Consider the following 11,051-nt stretch of genomic DNA (forward strand, 5'->3'; position numbering starts at 1 on the left):
AACGAATGAGGAGTGAGTGACCTTTAAAAGTGGAAATATAGGCGTAATGGTGAAAACGAAACTGACTACTCAAAACTTTAAATCTCAATTCAATTTTCATAACGGTGGCATGTGAGCTAAGTGCAGCATGTTTTTTTTTTCATATTTCCATTATTTCAGCTGTTTTATCATATGCGCGACGCTGTCGAAAAGCCGTATCGACATAAATCGAAATAAGGTCACTGACAGTTCCCCAAAACATTATATACGGTGACTGAAACAACATAAAAACGTAACAGCCATAACTAAATGTACGGTAACACATCACGTACAGCTATTACAGTAACTGCCAACCTAACCAGCTTGGCATTGTTTCCTTGGTAACCAAGCTGGAATAAAGTGCTATCATAAAATAAAGGCCATTAAGAACATACAGGTCAAGGGATGAAATTATTACAGGGTCTCAGTCAGGAAATATGGTTTTTCGTGTTTCTGCGAGTTTCTTCCACTGTTGCTATTTTACCCTAAAGAAGAAGTCAACACTGGACATGTGATTAAACCTGAAAGTAGAAAGAGAACGCCGAAAAAGTTGCACACGAAATCTGAATCAAAAGTCCAGTCCGGCCGCCACCGCATTTTTGTTTGAGTCTTATGACGAAGACCGAACTGGTTTAATCTGTACATGAAGAAAAAAGAAAAAAAAAAAAAAACATTCAGTATAGATTATTGAAATATTTTAAAAAGAAATACTTTTCTGTTCACCTGTGACGCCTCAAGCTTTGCCACGAAGTGATACATGTGGAATATAGGAAGTGAAAAAAACTATATTATTAGAGGACAAACTGCCTACAGCCCCTCAACTCCAAAGCGCTGTGGTGTTACTGTAACTTAATGTATTGGAACAGCTTAAGAGCTTTCTGCTTAAATTAAGTTTCTGCTTTTTTCTTAGGGTAATGTGCTACCTTTTAAAATGTTCCAGGTTTTTAAGCACCCACGTACAAATGTTAGCGTAATCTTTCCATAAATACGGATCAAACAGACACATAGTAACGCAGACAAGAAAGCAGTACGGAAGAATAATGTTCACATTTTGAGTACAATACAAAAATACAAGTTGTTTTATTAGTGCTGTTATGTAACTGAAGAACTATGACTTGTAAACACTCCACATACATCATTTTAACAATGCAGAACTCTTCGCGTGAGAAATCAGTGTTTTAAATTAAATGCATAAATAAGTATCTGATTTGCAATTTTGCTTTACATATTAATCAATGAAAAGTTTGAGACACAATTCCAAGGGAAATACAAAAGATGCCATAACTATATTTTTTACATAGTTATTGCAAGGTTCTTAGAGAGGGCTAAATTTCTAAAACGGTGAAATACATTTCATACACACGTTGTTAGCCGACTGCCTTTATTGTCCCGTAGCCTCCTTGTCTGTCCACAGGAGGAGCCATCCGGATGAACTCGCCTAATCAATCACAACACGATTCTTGTACGTTCAATGACAATTTTAATTGTGAAAAATCAGCTCTATCAAAGCACAGCACTGGAGCGAGATTATACACTTCGATCATAACAATGCAGGAAATTTAGCGCTGCATTACACCAAGGTTGCGGAGAAAATAGATATGGTACTCCCCCTTACGGTCACACAGGTTGCTACTAAAATCAAAAGTCCCCCCCCCCCCCCCATCGTGAACTGTGCTTATAAAGTATCTCAGTGAATTTCTTGTGAGACCTTCACTTCTCAGAATAAATTGAATCTATAAATCAGGCATGTGAATATCTGTAGAAACAGCATTGGCCACATCCTATGTTGAGGATTAAATATCTCCAGAAACACATAAGCTTCTGAGTAAAACCCTATCCCTGTACCGGAGGATTCACGGTCCAGCAGAGACCCACACCCCACAAACCATGCTCCCTTTTTTCCCCATCACCACTGGAGAAGTAAAGCAGTGGCGCAGACTCTGAAGTGCACTCACTCACACGGCTCTGATGATGACTTTAGCTGGGTCGATAGACATGGGGGTGCTGTGCAGGCCAGGTCCAAACAGCGGGAACACCCTCTCCGAGAACTTCTCTGTGAAGGTGCAGATGTGGCTACCATCGCTGGAGTCAAAGAAGGACACTTCGCCTTTGTCCATGTTGAGCTTGACCCGGATCTTCTCTGGCTTCTTCTGCAAAGTGAGCGGTGTTCGCGGGGTGCTGAGCGCGCTATAGATGCCCTTGCTCAAGCCGATGGTCCACACCCCGGCCGTGGTGGTCACTGTGAAGCGCCGCTTGCGCACTATCGACTCCTTGCATACTCCCAGAATCCACTTGGGGTTGTCGCCCACATAAACGTCCCACCGGACACGACCTGTCGTGAAGCCCTGGGAGCCCAACACGAACACGCAGGGGTCGAAGCGCTCGATGTTGTCTGGCAGAGATTGCCTCCCGCCGTTGTCCTTCACGCTGTTTAGGTCGGGAGACAGCGAGACCCAGGGGGAGGCCGTGTTGGGATCCATGATCACCGGGACTGAGAACAAGAAATGAAGTGATGGCACAATCCACTGATTGCCTGATTAACGTGAGGATTTCCTTCATGTATCCATTTACTCCAGTTGATGTAAATCATGAGCATTTATGAAGGATCAGCAAGAGTGTATTTACAGGTAAAACCTATAGATTGACAAGGTGTCTAAGAAGGAATCCTGCTTTTGTATCCCTGAGCGAGGTGATTAACATGATTTACCCTACTTAAAGTAACCAGAGGCATAAACTACATGCAGCTGTATGAGTTTTTTGTATAAAATGTTGTGTATTAATTATTTCCGCCATCATCATCATCATCAATACATTTATAAATACATGCACATCGAAGCCGCAACTCGGACTCGCAGATACATCCGGCATAACATCCACAGGATCCGCCCCAATCTAACAACACACTCTCTGCAACTACTTGTCTAGACCATAGTGACATCCCGTCTAGACTATTGCAACTCTCTCCTGTCTGGCCTTTCCTGCTACTGCCATCAAATCTCTGCAGCTGATACAGAATGCTGCTGCACGAGTTGTGTTTGACTTGTCGAAGCGTTCCCGTGTATCTCCCCTCCTCGTCTCTCTGCATTGGTTTCCTATAGCGGCCCGGTTCAAATTCAACACTAGTTATGGCCGGCAAATGCATCAATAGAACTGCTCCCAAATATCTACAAGACCTGACCATCTGCTACACCCCAACCAGACTGCTACGCTCTTCCAAATCTGCCCGCTCGGTGGTCCCACGCACGAAAGGTCTAAAAGCAAAAGAGCAAAAGTTCTCGGTTCTGACTCCGTTGTGGTGGAACGACCTCCCCCTGTCACTCAGAACTGCTGAATCTCTGTCCACATTTAAAAATGGTTTTAAAACTCATCTCTTCCAGACTCACTTCACCCATGGTCTCTTAAGTTCATGTAACGTGTAAATGTTCATGCTCTATAACTTTGAAATCATAACTGCTGAACAACGGATAAACCTTCATGCAGCTAGTTGTGTAATGTTATGTAAATGTTTTAAAAAAAAATTATTAGGAATGTGATGAGGAATTGTGAATATCTGGATAAACTTTTATGCAGCTGCTCATGTGATGTACATTGGTTCATATAGTGGAAAGTAACTAACTGGACTTAAGAATGACGCATCTGCATCTAAGGCTCTCTTTCTGCTAATGTAATGTACACATTGTATTTTTCATGAGAAGTACGTCACTTTGGAGAAAAGCATCTACTAAATGAAATGCCTACAACCGCTTGTCCCAAGAGAGGTTGCGGCAAGCCAGAGGGTGCAAGGCCCAGGGGGGCACACCCTGGAGAGGACACCAGTCCGCCACAGGGCACCCCAAGCGGGACTTGAACCCAAACCCCACCAGAGAGCAGGCAGAGGCCAAAACCACTGTGCCACCACATCCCCCCTACTCTAGGCACACTTGTGGCTCAAATACTGCACCCCAGCAACTAATTTAGGCCCTTCTTCGCAGGTTGTTATTGCACGGCGGACGAGCCGAAAAAAGTCCAAATGTCTAATCGTAACTTGGTTCTACCAAAACGACCCGTGACTTTGCTTTCATTTATTCATTTATCTGATGCTTTTCTCCAAAGAGTAGTGACACCGATTTACCTGTTTATACAGCTGGGTAATTTTTACTGGCACATTTCTGGAGCAGCTATCGTGCTTAAGGGTACTGCAGCTCCAGGCAAAAATGGAATCTAGGTCCTTAAAGTCCAAAGGCAGCAGCTAGAACCATCACACTACCTGCTGCTCATTGCTTATATTTGTACAGGCCTGTTCTCATGACACAATAGTCAAGCAGGAAAGCACATGCAACCATCTGCTGTCATGTAGGACAAAAAGTGAAATATGTTACGCGTGGCCTACGCCCTAGTCTTAAATTTCCATGAAATTTATTGGAAATATGAGCTTGGTGAGAAGCTGGTAGGGGAGCGCAGTGGGGCGGTGGTGCAGCGGGCTTGGTTGGGTCCTGCTCTGTGGTGGGTCTCGGGTTCAAGTGCCGCTTGGGGTGCCTCGTGGCAGACTGGCGTCCGATCCTGGGTGCGTCCCCTGCGTTGCCGGGTTAGGCTCCGGTTTGCCACGACCCTGCTTGGGACAACTTAAGCTGTTTTACTGGTTCCGTTTAAACAACGTATCACTGTATTAATACGCTGAAGTGGGTGGTAGCAAAAATGTGCCTTACCACCTGCAAGTACAGTGGTTAGCACCTACATTTGGCCTTTTTTACTGGGGAGTTTACAGACACACACTGACTGAAACCACTTGTCCCAGGTGCGGTGAACCAGAGCCTAACCTGGCAACACAGGGTGCAAGGGTGGAGGGGAAACACCCAGGATGGGATGCCAGTCTGCCACAAGGCACCCCAAGCAGGACTCGAACCCCCGACCCACCAGAGAGCAGGCACAGGCCAAACCCGCTGCACCACCATGCCCCCGTTGAGTTTATAGACTGACACATTTAAACATGATATAACTATGACAGACAAATTCTGGGATTATTCTTGTAAGCCTGCAGTGTTGGAGCAAGGATCCTGTATGCATTTTAGGTGGTATGCTCACGTCAGTCATCCATGCAGGGAATACCCAGCAGGCAGAGCTCCACTAACATTCGCACATCAGAAGTCTTCTTCCCAACTGGGAAGGGGCCACATAGAGATGTGAACAAGGAACTTCTTTTTACTTAGGACACAACTAACCTTAATCTAGTCCTCACCAAGTCTTTACAGCAAATACATCTAAATTCAAATGATGAATAACAGATTTTATTTTTTACTTTGGGAACAGAAAAAATAAGAGAGTATGTACAGCCCATGTGTGAAAAGGTGCGCCCTTACTGCTTCCATATCAAATAAGAAGGTAAGTGGATCTACTGTACCAGGACAGCTGGTAGCATACTGGTTATAACTACTGCCTCTGGATCCAATGATCGCACGGTCGATCCCCACCTCTGGCTGTAGTACCTTTGAGCAAGCTACTTACCCTAAATTCTCCAGTAAAAAATTACCCTGCTGTATGAATGGGTAAATATTTGTAACCTTAACATTGTAAGTTGCTTCAGAGAAAAGTGTCAGCTAAATGAATATATGTAATTAGAAATGCAACTGGTGGATCATCAGGAAATGACACTACCTGTTCATCAAAGCAGACAATGTTTGGGCCATTCATGTTTGTAACACAGCATGCTAAGGACAAAAGAAACATTTCCTGCTGCTCATTACTTAGAAGGGTTCTAAAGAAGCAAATCCTAAGCAATGCGTGGCCCATCATCCCATATTGAACAAGATAATTTATACATGGATGACAAGTGAGACAATTGTCAGTGTACCAAAGAGTTTGTGTCCCAGCAACTTCATGGGATCAGACCATTTGATCTTTAGAGAAATTCCAAAGAACCCAAAATCTGACTCCGTCAACATGGTCAGATGTTCTTAACTCCAACATTACAAAAAGAGTGTATGGAACATGCATGGAGGGGGGCGTGGTGGCGCAGTGGTGCAGTGGGTTGGACTGGATCCTGCTCTCTGGTAGGTCTGGGGTTCGAGTCCCGCTTGGGGTGCTTTGCGACGGACTGGTGCCTCGTCCTGGGTGTGTCCCCTCCACCTCCAGCCCTTCGCCCTGTATTGCTGGGTTAGGCTCCGACTCCCCGCAAACCCATATGGGACTAGCGGTTTCAGATGGTGTGTGTGTGGAACATGTATGGGCTCCATGAAAAGGTAGCCAGAAGAAAATCCTATCCTTCCACAATAGCTCATGAAGAGTCCACTATGATTTCTTCTCTATATCATTATACTGTAGAGGCAAATGGGTGACCATTTGACTGACAAGTAAAACTTTGCCAAAAAAGGATTGCTGAGCAAGTTTTGGGATGGCCAGGTCAAAGTCCAGACCTCAACACTGCAAATACCCTCAATTTTCAATGAGCTGAAGCAGTTTTGTAAGCAGGAGTAGGTCTGAAATTCAATATTCAACACAATATAATAGGCTATTAAGGTCATAAAGAAGAGGTTCACTTCAAACTGTTGCCGCTAAAGGGGCTTCTACAAGCTACCAAATCATGGGCTGCACTCTTCACACATCTCCCACAGGTTGACATTTTTGGCTGAATAAATGTGCAAAGTATTATGTGACAAGGTCACTTAGCAAAGACTAGAGGATGGTAAATTGTGTCGTCATTTGTAAAACTTCAAAACTGAAAAACGGTGTGCTTTCCATTATACAACACTTGATATTCCGCTTCAGCGGATCACTGGACGGTACAGAAACACAGTAAAAATGACTCATTACCTCTGAGGGATTTAATCTCCTGTGAATGGAATCGGGAGGAACCTTACAAACTCTTCCACTGTTGACTTAACACTGATTTTGCAATATGCTACCAGTGACACAACATATTCTTTTTCAAATACTCAAAACACGAAACGTGAAATTCTCCCAACGGGATCTGCACATCCCGAGCTTGTTCGTTGTTTTTGAAAAAACGGGTGAACCTGAACAGCATGTCTTTGGACTGTGGGAGGAAACCAGAGCACCCAGAGAAAAACCACAGGAAGAACATGCAAACTCCACACAGACTGAGCGGGGATTGAACCCACATCCTCTTGCACCCCCCCAGATACTGTCAGACAGCAGCACTACTCGCTGCGCCACCCACGTCTGAATACGGATCAGTCTGCATCGAGTTTGCATGTTCCCCTTGTGTCTGCATTTCTTCCTACAATGCAAAGAAATACCATTCAGGTTAACTGGTGAAATTAAATTATCTGTATATGTACTCTGTGTATGTGTGTGTAGGGGGTGCTACCCTGCAATGGACTGATGTCCATCTGAGGTGTTACCCGTTTGTCCTTTGTCACCCTATGCTTCTAGGATGGGCTCTGGACTGCCGTGACCCTGACTTGGACAAGATATTAATGCAAATGAATGTATGTGAGTGCTCAAGGTTCCCAGTGAGAGCACATCCATCTTTCTGTTCCCAATCTTCTTTATACTCACAGTAGGAGACACAGGACTCCATCTTCTCCCAGATCTTATAGCGTAGGGAACCCAAGTGACCAGCCACATTGATGAGCATTCCTGGAACATTCTGGGGGTCATCAGCCAACCACTGGGCTCTGCAGCACAATACAGTAGTCGGTTGAGATACAAGCGTATTGAGCAGCACAACCAAGGAATGAGTAAGAAATGCCAGTACATACCTTCTTTTTAAGCTTTGGAATTTCTGGAAAAATAACACAAATTAATGAATAATGCTTGTGAATGCACAAATACTGTCGAGCCACATCGTGACAAATACAATAAATAACAGCAATAATGGGTTGTGGGCTGTTTGAAGTGAAATCATTTATATTCAAAGTAATCAAAAATATAGCAAATGTGTTTACCGCACCAGCGGCAAAAATATCTTACGATGACTTGCGAAACAAAAACAGGAAGGACCAGTATTTTCAAAGTTGATCCATATTACACAAGGTTGCCCGCCAGAAATTATTTGTATTTTTCAGCTTCCATCTCATGTCTTAAATTGATTTAGTTAGCAGTTACCAAACAGTGGGAGATAAAGGTGGCCTACTTGCAGGAACGTCAAGTCATCAGCTCCCATCTCCCTCTTCACTGACTGGATGAGCTCTGATAGTGTGGCAATATCTCTAGTCACATTTGCAATTCTATCCTTCATTATCTGCTTTTTTTTCTCCTCCTCCGACTTCAGATCAGCAATTCTGCCTTCCTGTTCCTCATCCAGAAACTGATGAAGCTTCGCAAACTCCTCTTTTATTTGTGCCTCTGTTTGCTGGGCTTGGACCTACAATCAAATGAATGCAGAACATGACATTTTGTACCTGGTATATATGGAAAGACTGGGTTATACAAATATTTCTTATATCTTGACAAAATCTTTACTATATATTTGAGTATCTTGCATAATCCAGTATGCAGGCATTCCTCAATTTACAAACTCTCTTTATGCAAAATTTCAGCAAAACGGTTTTCGAGTGTTTGTCGGCCATAACGGGTGCGTTATTTAACTGAACGATTGCGGAGACAGCGGAGCAAAAGCAGGAAACTTTTCTGCAGGTACAACCGCAGCCCATCATCCCAAAGTGGGAAGAATAAGTTCCTGATGGTTTTTGGGTATGCATGTGAAGTTTAGCAACAGTGAGCAGTTTTAGGAAGTTGTTCATAATAAACATAATGCGCTCAGTGGATCTCTGTTGGTTAATTGCTCATCTTGTGGAAAAGTGGTCAATTAGAAATAAAAGTGGGAATTACCCCGGTGTGGTAATGGAGACAGAAAAGTGACCTGAGTTTTCTGAGCATGGCCTGGAAGCAGAATAGTAAAGGTAACAGGTATCATGTACTTTTGCATTGTTTTCTGAGGTATAAGATGCTTTGGAGAGAAGCATCTGCTAAATAAACAAATATAAGAGTTTTATATTGTGTTGAAATCGAGGGTTGATAGTTATACAGGTGTTTCACAGAGCTCTAGTGATATTTGGAAAAACTTGCTTGGAGTCTGGGGTTTTTGGATGGGCTGAGAACGCAATTTTTTCTTCAAATTTAAAACTACGGGCTTTCGGTATCCATAATTTTGATATTTGCACCATTTTTAGAAATGAAATAATTTTGTAAATCGAAGGATGCCCGTATTCAATTTTTCTATGTAGTTAATATATTTTGGGATGATTTCACTGTCATTTCAATGTGAAATGATAAGGCAACAAGTGTGAACTTTAAACCAGCCCTGTTTGCCTAAAGCCACTTGAACAGCAACATTACCTTGATGTGCTCTGATGTGTCATTATATTTTCTTTTGATTCTCTTATACAATTCCAATTTATCTTCCAAAATCTTAATTTTAATGTTCAGTTCATCCTGGAAAAAAAAAAAAAAAAACAAGACTGTATATCTGTATCAAATGTCAGCACATGGACAAAGTACCTATGCACACATTCTTGATCAAATACCCAAATTTTAAAACTTTAAATGCGCAAGACATTAAGAAGGTTCAAGTAAGTATATAAAGGTTTATTTAAAAATAGTTCAACTCCAGTGAAAGACATTAACATTAAAGTACAGTCCTTAAAAATGTTCAAATGCACACACACACACATTTTCTAAGCCGCTTATCCCCTACGGGGTCGCGGGGAACCGGAGCCTAACCCGGCAACACAGGGCGCCAGGCCGGAGGGGGAGGGGACACACCCAGGACGGGACGCCAGTCCGTCGCAAGGCACCCCAAGTGGGACTCGAACCCCAGACCTACCAGAGAGCAGGACCCGGTCCAACCCACTGCGACACCGCGTCCCCCATGTTCAAAACATTCCATTTTAAAAAAAAAAGACATAAAGGCTGTAAAGCATCAAGTAAATATATATATAATATATACATAAAATATAACTCTCCTTCTATAGATGACATCATTTAGAGAAATTAAACGAGAAAACCGGCGAGTTTACATGCCCTCCGATCGAACACTGCTCTTGGTGCGGCACACACTCCTAAGGTTCCTGGTGGTGATGGAACTAAAACTCTGAAGTCCTGTGTTCCCGTCAGACTGGTCTCACAGGCAGCGTGACGGGTGTCACCTGCACAGATCTCACCTTGCAGCCCGGCACCCCCCGGTCCAGCGGACTCAGCTCATGGCCGCAGTGCAGGGTCACGCACTCGATGCACACCGGCTCCTCGTCCTTGATACAATAGAGCTGCAGCTCCCGCCGGTGCAGGCCGCAGAGTACCTCGAACCCAGACGGGGCCCAGTTGCCCTTCTCCTTCTGGAAAGACTCACAGGTGTTCCTGAGAGCCCGGTTGGGGATAGGCTGCTCGGCGTCGCAGCGCTTTCGGCACACAGGGCACTCTCGAACCCCCTTCTGCTCCCAGCTGCGCTCCAGGCAGGCCTGGCAGAAGCTGTGCGTACAGGACAGCAGCACGGGCTCCTTATAAATATCCCTGCACACGGGGCACGAGAGGTCCTCCTCCAGGAGAGAAGGCCTCTCCGCCATTTCGTAGTCAGCCATGACTCCTCGGCCTCAGCTTTCCACTTTCACTTTCATTAGCTCACGCGGCAGCTCGCAAGCCGCCCCCTTCCCGCTCACGTCGAGCGCGAGTCTTCAGCGGCCTCAGCAGATCACCGGAACATTCCGCACTCGCTTCGTAGGCTTCAGGAGCCAGAAGCCCGCGTTCGCTCCAGAGACCACGCGAGGAGCAGTGCCGTCGCAGACCAGATCTAGCCGTACCCCTGCGGCTCCTCCTACTTCCTTCTTCCTGTTCCCGCAGAGGTGCAGTGATGCATGGCTGCCTGTAGAGGGCACAACGTACAACAACAGTGTAACACTAGAGTATATCACAGCACAGTACTGTAATACGGTACCTCAGCAGCGTTCGGGTGTCCTTCACAAGCTGAGAAAACAATTTTCAATTATAATCGTGGCAAGGATTAGCCAGGACTTCAGTGAAATAGTTACAACCAGTGACACGGTGGCTCAGTGGGTAGCACTAGTGCCCCCCGCCCCCCCATAGCGCAGAAGCTGTGCATT

General features: G+C 44.5%; 1 protein-coding gene across 1 annotated transcript; it reads right to left on the minus strand.

The window, feature by feature from the left end:
• Positions 1–1,110: 1,110 nt before the first annotated feature.
• trim35-28 (tripartite motif containing 35-28) lies at positions 1,111–10,778 on the minus strand. Its single transcript, XM_018732255.2, has 6 exons — positions 10,119–10,778; positions 9,295–9,390; positions 8,090–8,320; positions 7,716–7,738; positions 7,513–7,631; positions 1,111–2,509 (listed from the first exon to the last, which is right to left on the minus strand). The coding sequence occupies exons 1-6, from the start codon at positions 10,530–10,532 to the stop codon at positions 1,974–1,976; spliced, it is 1,419 nt and encodes a 472-aa protein (XP_018587771.1). The 5' UTR covers positions 10,533–10,778; the 3' UTR covers positions 1,111–1,973.
• Positions 10,779–11,051: the final 273 nt, after the last annotated feature.

The sequence above is a fragment of the Scleropages formosus genome, chromosome 18 (assembly GCF_900964775.1).
Source record: "Scleropages formosus chromosome 18, fSclFor1.1, whole genome shotgun sequence".
NCBI classification, from domain to species: domain Eukaryota; kingdom Metazoa; phylum Chordata; class Actinopteri; order Osteoglossiformes; family Osteoglossidae; genus Scleropages; species Scleropages formosus.

What these genes read in the sequence shown, in the direction of transcription:
- trim35-28 (XM_018732255.2), bottom strand. Translation starts at nt 10,532, where the DNA reads ATGGCTGACTACGAAATGGCGGAGAGGCCTTCTCTCCTGGAGGAGGAC. An exon ending in TTCCAAAGCTTAAAAAGAAG is followed by an intron (nt 7,632 to 7,715) that starts GTATGTACTGGC and finishes ATTGTGCTGCAG; the next exon opens with AGCCCAGTGGTTGGCTGATG. An exon ending in GGAGTCCTGTGTCTCCTACT is followed by an intron (nt 2,510 to 7,512) that starts GTGAGTATAAAG and finishes TCTTGTTCTCAG; the next exon opens with TCCCGGTGATCATGGATCCC.